An 8,363-nucleotide genomic window follows, 5' to 3' on the forward strand; every position below is an offset into this window, starting at 1 on the left:
AAATATTGTTTGCTAAACAAAATACATGTAATTATTTCAACTGACTTCCTGTCAGTTACAATCCCAGTCAACTACACTGCAGGTAACATTGAATATGTAAGGTGCACATTTCAAGCCATTGTGAAGGAAAATAAAAAGATTTAGGTTAAAGGAAAATCAGTTCTGGTGATTAAGAAAAAAAAAATACAAAGTAGAAAATACTGTTGGAAGCATGCACTTTAGAGCTGTACATAAATAGAAACCAGGACTCCCACAGATTGACATACCTCAAAAGAACAGCAACGTATACAGAAAAAGCCTACTGTATAGTCAGCAGACCAACTGGATTTATATGGACAGATGTTATACATTCCTGATGTTTTCAGGTTGGTCTAAGCAGATTCTCATTTAACTGTTTAATCTACTCAGTCATATCTTCTACTTCTAGGTTTAAGGAACTAGTTGAAATGTTAAGCTGGTCATTTACATAAAGACCAATTCTTGCGTTGAGACTGCTTCACGGGTTTACAACGATTACAGATTTGGTGCTCTTATTTAGGCTATCCAAACTCGGCAACACCAATAAACTGAGTGGGATGGGTGGCTATCAAGTAAAAGCACCCAATTATGGATCATACATAACATTTGAATTGTAATGTGTATTTTAGAGCCAAAAGTTTCTACAAAAGGCATTATGGAAAAATCTATACCGTCTTTGCCAAGAGTGCAAGACAATATAAAATAAATACCTGCAACTATTGGAGAGCTTACCTTTGAAGAACGCTAAAGAAAAGTACTGTAACCAAACATTTTAAAGTTAATGGGTTACACATACTTCAACCTGATGTGTGAGATGGTTGAGGAAAGAACTTTCTGGTCACAGAAGCAATGTTAAAAAAAAATATATATATATTTTAGTGCAGAGGTGTGCAAACTGGGGGGGGGCGGGATTTTCTAAGAGGGGCACAAATTTGCAGAGCCCCTGTGCTTTTTTCCCCAGGCATGTAAATTAAATGCCGGGGGAGGCGCGAAGCCTCTGCAACTTCACTTACCTGCTCTCAGCCAGCTCTTCCCTGACACGTCGCTATGACATGTCACATGATATCATGACACGTGGAGCCCGAGAGCAGGTAAGGGGGGGGGGGGGGGTGGGCGTGATCTTAAAAGTTTGCGCACCCCTGTTCTAGTGCATATCTAATACCTAAATAAAGACAATACAATATGCCAGAAAACTGGCACTTTGCACATGCAAGAAAGCTCAGTCGAGAAAAAAAAAAAAAAGTTAAGATGACATCAGCAACCCTGCCTTTCACAAATTACAATAGTTGCGTGTATGGTGCACATCACAAGTTTTTTTTTGGGGGGGGGGGGGGAAGAGAGAAGAGAGAAGTAAGAGAAGGAGTGTTTTATTAAGAACCAGCCATATCAAAGCCAGTGCACTTTAATCCAACACTGAGCAGGAGAAAGTGGATATTTTTTTACTTCTTCCTCAGCTTCACTCACTTTAAACAGTGTGTGAGTGAGTATATATAAAGATGGTAAACGGGGGGGGGGGGGGGGGGGAGAGAGAGAGAAGAGAAGGAGGGGAAAAGAAATAAATATTATACTCATTTCAAAGCTGGTGATTTTTTGTAAGCCAGATATTCGACACTGCAGATAATCTTAAAATGTACAAATGCAATATTTTATGTTAGACTACAAATTGCACAAAACATTTCCTGAACTTTGACTGCTGATCTACTAACTCAGAAGCCTGCTGGCCCAAACTCAAAAATAGGGGCAAGCTGCAATACTCTCACCAAGGTGGAAATACTTTGAGCCACACTAGGCCTACTCTGATGAAGAAACTGCCAAATACTTGGAGGAAAGGGGGGGGGGGGGGTGTTTAGAGAAGAAATCTAGAGAAGTTTTAAACCAACAGAACTATTTTCTAGATTTATTTCAAGCAGAACCTCAGTTTACACATGTTCCTCAGGATAGTCACTATAGTGATCCTTTAAATAAGGACTAATCATCTTTAAAATACTAGACCTTTTAGGTTGTGTACATGAAGATTTAAAAAAAAAAAAAAAAAAAAAATGGTCAAATTATATAAAAAACAAAAATGTTATGTTCAAAATTGAAATATCTGCCATTACTGAATATTTGTCATGGAACCCCTAGGCACATCTCAGAGAACAGGTTGAAAGTCACTGATTGAGACAAGTGACATATCCAGTCACTATGTAGTAAAATCATTAACTATGGAGTGTTAGTACTGATTTACTCCTGAATTGATCTGCCAAGAGTAGGAAAGGCAGTATTAAAAAAAAAAAAAAAACTGGGTTCTACACAAAATATTTCTGTTACCTGACAGATTAGAGTTCTACTTAAAGACATGCAAGATGATACATAGCAAGCAGAATTACATTTTTTGTTAAGACGCCTGTACCAAGAGTCCTTAACCTTATGGTTCGCTTATTTCACCAAATGAAGGCACTGAAATGGCCTCCTGTGCACCAAGTTAGAGCAAGGCTTTAGAAACCAGACTTTACTTAATACACAGAAGAGTGTCAAGCTTTAGCATGCCTAAACTCCCATTCATTTGAATGGATGTTAGGTTGTGCTAAAGTGTTGCATGGGCCTGTGACACTGTAGTTATGGCAGAAAAAGCACAGCACATGCAAAAGTAAGATCCAAACTCAAAATAATCCAACACTCCGACCATATTGATAAAGCAGTCCTCTGCAATAAGACCAACTGGCACAGTAAGACCCCTTATAACTTGATTGTGGCAAAAGGACTGCTTTGTATAACATGATAAGGGCTACATTTACTGTCTTTCATCTTAATGATGAATACAAAAACCATATTGCCATGTCACTTCATCCTTAAGTAACATTGGAGGATAGTTGCTTATCAGACCAGAGAGAGGGTGGGGAGGGAGAGGGGAGAGAGAAGAAGAAAAGAAAAAACCTTCATGTTTCAAGTATGATATTTCTTCACTTATGCAGCAATTAAAAGTGCGATTGTTGTTTTGTATCTTAATTCAAACTTTGATTCCCCTTCGATGCTTGGTTAACCAAAGCAAAATAGCATTTAAAAAAAATAAATAAAAAAAAAAAGTGTCGACCACATCCTTGGAGCTACAGTTGCCAATATTGATGGGTCTCTAAAAAGGGAGATTTAGAATACCAGAATATTCTTTGAGTCATGACAATATTACTGAGCAGAACATGTGGTGCAATCTACTAGCCAAATACAGGTTTGTGTGGAATACCTACAAGAGGGGATATCAGATCCGTAGCCTATACAGAAAGCTTGTAACTTTTTAAAGAAATGTACAGTTTCACTGTCAGGGGCTTTGATATGGAATAGTTTTATTTTCTTCCCACTTAAAGGCCATTGTTAAGCATACAGTTTTTCAAAGTGCAATACAACAAACAAAAGAGGGGGGGGGGGGGGAAGGAAAAGCAGTAAACAAAATAAAGCTGCCTTCTCTCCAGGCAACTAAACAGAAGTCAATTTTTACTGCAACATATACACATTAAATATAGTATACAGTCCATGCAGCTGCACAGCCATGTTAGAGGGGATCCTGGCTTCAGCCATCAGTGCATTACAGTCCATAATTCACTTCGCCTACTTCTACCCAGACTTGAAGAGGAGAATTGCAACTTGGCCCAAATAAAAATAGATGAAGTGCTTTGTCTCGTGTGTTACATAGCTGCCAAAGTTTCTGCCAACAATGCAGTGCCAAGTTGGGTTGTATTTCTTGTCAAATTCCTGAAAGAAATAGAATATGTGTAGTTAAAAAAAAAAGGAAGATTTTTTTTTTTTTTAATTCTATATTACACCTCTCGTTTTTGACTAGGTGAGCAGTAGGGGGTCTGCAGAGCTTAACTGTGTTAGTTTCAGGCCCAGGGACTCCCTGCCTCCTTAGATACTTGCATCTAAAAGTGAATGCTTTGGTTGGACACACTATGGCTTTTTCAGAGGTCCTGCGAGCCAAAAGGATGCCGTAACATCAGCCCTACCAGCTTTCTATTGGTTTGCGTGACCTTTAAAAACAGGCGAGATACCGGCAGCAACTTAAGATGCAAGTACCTCGGAAAGCAGGGGTTTCTAGAGCTCCAGTTCAGCTTTGGAGACCCCCCTGCTCATCACCATTGGGGGGGGAATTTTTTTATTTGCTAATCGAATACAAAGTGTACAAATGTATCGTTTGCTTCTTTGATTTGACCCAATTGAGTGCTTTTACATGAAACAAAATGTTCAGAACAGGCACCTTTATAAATAAATATTAAAAAAACACCCCCCCAAAATCAAGGTTCATTGATGCCAAATATATATACAAGATATATGGAGGTAGCTTAAGAAATGCACACTTTTGCAATAGTTAACATGGTTAAATACACATGTAGCGAGTGAGATTGCTTTCCCAGATAACACAGACCATTAGAACTCAGATTATTCGTTTCTGCAGAACTCTGTAGCAAAGTTGACCCAAAATATCACATGTGCCAGGGGTAACAAAGCCCACTACTACATCGGTATGTCATATTTATCCTTTGCTATTTATTTTATACTGAAGTGCACATTTTTAATCTGTAAGGTTTCACAGAGGCCAGTACAGCATGGCCTAGAAGTTTAGACTCACTAAAAAAGTGTAGTGTATACAAGATCAGAACAAGCACACCAAAGTGTCATAAACCACTGCTGGTTATGCATTGAATTATCGTTTATTTGTAAAATCGCCAACATATTCTGCTTCGCAGTACAGAATGATGCATTATATAAACAGAATGACATACTAAATAAGGACAAACAAGCGCAAACAGATACAAAGGTAATGAGGGCAGTGCTCAGGAGATTGAATTCAGTGAACATTACCTTCTTGATGTAAGCTGCAATGTCTTTCTCAATGTTATACTTCTCCATAGCCTGTGTAGCACAGTCTACAGCATCCTGCTGCATGTCTTCAGACATATCAGCATTCTTGATAACAGCCTTTCTGTCAGACATGATGCACCTATAACAAAGTCATTATTAGTCCTCAAGTACAAAGCCATCTGGATAGATACAGGTTTCATTTTAAATGTCAGATGTCAGATTAGAGAACCTACTTAAGCGGATAAATAAAAAAAAATAAAAAAACACCATACCTGCATTCCTTTTAACGAAAAGTTAGAACATAGCAAAACTTGATTGAGTGGTCAGGTGGTGTAGAGAGATACTCAATATCACCAAGAAAACAAAAAATTAAAAAACAAAAAATGAACTTTAAAAAAAAAACACTACAGCTCCTTGTGCAGCGTAAGCCTAATGTAATATTTTGTACACAAAAAAGCACCCCACCACTCAAAACACCAAAGCTAAGTACTTCTTCGCAGTATACCCTCTTGATTTTTAAAAGGCCAAGCTTCCCTCAACAATAATAAAATTACAGTATATAGTTGACACAGCCTTATGGTTTAGTTTGCATGTGGTCCTGGAATATATGTATTAATAATAAATACACTTTTTGTTTTAAATAATTAATCAGCTTGGTTACCTCATGACAAAACCCCATGGTAATCTGCAGGGTAAGAATGGGTAGATACAATTAGCAGTTGATCACAAAGATGCAAAATAATTGAATTGCCAGAAATGACAGCAACACAATGATCTGCATTTCATTATTGGCCTATATTGGAACCCCTGTTGCTTTCTGAGCGATAAGAACAGTTGATGCAGAGAAGCTCGGGGATACAAGCTCACCTACTGTACAAAAAAAAAAAAAAAAAAAAAAATACATAGCCAATAAATGGTCATGGAGACTTGATGCAGCTGCTCGAGAGGTGAGAGGGTGGGTCTTATTTTGATAATGGGGAGGTGGAAGAGGGAGAGAAAAAAAATTGCATATAAATCCAAACCGGAAGTTCACCAATGCAATAATGAAAGATAGCAATGTTATTTATGGCACAATATTACATAACAGCGCAAAGAACGCAGCGCCCGCAGGTCATCCCAACACTAGGGGGGAGGAACCGCAAGCTGGCTGATTATAATGAATCATTAAACCATTTTATCATTTATAAATGTATATTGCAGCCCCCACACAGGATGATGTATAAAGCTTTTGACAACAGAGATCATAAATTAGCGTTAAAACGTAATGAAACCGTACAAGAAAAGGTCGAGGGTGCTATCTGTATTGGTTCGTCACCATATGCAAACAGCAATGCAGGTGCAACACCTCTGATCCCTACATGGGCCACGGTAGCCAGGTTGCAGGGTCACGCATGCTAACCAAATCCGTAGCTTTGCAAGGAATACATTGTACAGCAGATCCGGATCCATTGCAAACACAGAACACCCGCCACCCCCCATCACCCCTGCGTGGAAACATCATCCCCATCCACGCCGTGGAAGTTACCGACCCAGCCTTTTGCATTGGGATTTCGCAAGCACAAAATGACAACAAAAAAGAGGCACATTCGCTTTACCAGCCTGCTCACCTTCACAGCGTTAAGCAACAAACAAATATCAACCCCCCTCTCCAAAGCTGTCTCTCTCTCTCCAGACTTGATTAGTGGTCTGGCTCTTGCTGTCCCTCTGAAATATCTGCACCTCCCCTTGCAGTGGCCCAGCCAACCGCTTTTGCTATTGGTGGAAGCCGCGCCTCTCCCCAGCACTGCAGGCATTTTCCTCTCGCTCTTCTCTGCCTACATCTTATTTCATCCCACAATGCCGTGAGAAAATTGCAGAGCTCTCGAGCTCTAACTACCCGAAAAAGAATAACTATGTGCAAAATAAATAAATATATACATATATTCATTTGAACAATATCCTGAAAACTAAAGTACTGTGTACATTATACAATAAATGCTGCTGGTTGTAGTATTTTGTTATATACTTAGTTTGGGTGCGTTTTGGCACATTAGTTGATGATTTATAACTTTTTTTTTCCTCATCTGGCCACAGGATACCTGTCAGATATTGCTCCTGTCCCACGCTTGGCTTTTCTTTATGCAAGTTGGTATAGCCAATGTAATAGACAGCACTCACACAAAGTAGATAAATATACACAAAGCGGGGTGCCACGGACTAGAGAGGGCCCAATCCCTCTCAAACACAATAAAGTACTGAAGAAAATCCAGCACACCCTAATAATAGATACAAAGTCACTGTAACCAATTTGAAAATTTAATCAGTGCACAAATAAGTCAAACAACTGACTACGCCCCCCTATATTCCCCCGTTGTGACCCACTTTTTTTGTTTTCTTTGTTCCCCTTCCACCATTCTCCTCACTTTCCCTTTGTTGCCCCATCCTACTTTTCCTTTATCCCTTATCCTCCTGTACATCCTATATATGGCCCTACTTATATGTTGTCTGTTTGCCTAGTGTGGCGTAGTCAGTTGTTTGACTTATTTGTGCACTGATTAAATTTTCAAATTGGTTATATACCAGTGACTTTGTATCTATTATTAGGGTGTGCTGGATTTTCTTCAGTACTTTATGCAAGTTGGGTTATCACAGGGAAAGGGTCACAACTATTATAAAAGGTTATTTAGGTCACACACTTTGTCCAAAGTGAGTTAATAAAAAATCACACGAATAATGCATTTGATCGCAGTTCAGCATGATAAAAAAAATGGTCATGTTGTTTTTGAGGCATATTCTATTATTATTATTATTATTGTTATTATAATTTATTTATAATGTGTCAACATATTCCATAGCACAGTATAATAGGTTGGATGATGAAAAACAGTAAAATAACAAACATTAAAATACATTGATCTTACATATTCTATAACCCAAAAATATAATTTAACCTTTTTAATTCCAGAGGTTCGGCAGCATCAGAGTGCCACCTGGCTTCCGGAATCACAGGGCCTACTTGATGGCGATGCCATAGGTAGGGTTGCCTGGTGGCTTGTCCAAAAATACTGGACACAATGGTAAAAGCTGCGCCCCCCAGACACCCCTGCTGAGATTCAGGACAGGCTTTTAGTGCTTACCAGAGTAGATGCTATACAGGGCGAGCTCTCAGAGAAGTGAGACTCAGTGTACCGAGCAAGTACCAGGAAGGAGGTAATCTATGGGGAGTCAGGGGGAGAGTTACCTCGCAAAGAACGACATACGAAAGATCTTGAAACATATGGCTATTGCTGTGTTAAGTCGCCATGAGACAGGTAGTCGGGATGCCTAGGGGGTGGCCTGCTTAATGCTGTTAAGAGGGACCCCTTGATAGGATCCGCGATACTTGCAGCCAAAAGGAGCGACGTAAGAGTTTTGTATGGGGGGGGGGGGAGGGGGGGACCAAGAGCACTTCTAGCCAGTAACCAGATCATAGAGCCACAGGGTATTTGTACTGTGCTGTAATTGTCTACAGTGTATAGAATGTGGAGTTTTGA

General features: G+C 39.3%; 1 protein-coding gene across 1 annotated transcript in view; it reads right to left on the reverse strand.

The window, feature by feature from the left end:
• The window catches only part of DYNLL2 (dynein light chain LC8-type 2), a 6,748-nt gene extending 157 nt beyond the window's left edge, over positions 1–6,591 (reverse strand). The window contains exons 1-3 of the mRNA XM_075589531.1: positions 6,459–6,591; positions 4,852–4,990; positions 1–3,744 (exon numbers count right to left, since the gene is read on the reverse strand). The exon at positions 1–3,744 is cut by the window's left edge and continues 157 nt beyond it. Of these exons, the coding sequence (XP_075445646.1) occupies positions 3,607–3,744; positions 4,852–4,983 (270 nt within the window). The 5' untranslated portion in view covers positions 4,984–4,990; positions 6,459–6,591 and the 3' untranslated portion in view covers positions 1–3,606. The remainder of the gene's footprint in view (positions 3,745–4,851; positions 4,991–6,458) is intronic.
• Positions 6,592–8,363: the final 1,772 nt, after the last annotated feature.

The sequence above is a fragment of the Ascaphus truei genome, chromosome 3 (assembly GCF_040206685.1).
Source record: "Ascaphus truei isolate aAscTru1 chromosome 3, aAscTru1.hap1, whole genome shotgun sequence".
Classification (NCBI taxonomy): domain Eukaryota; kingdom Metazoa; phylum Chordata; class Amphibia; order Anura; family Ascaphidae; genus Ascaphus; species Ascaphus truei.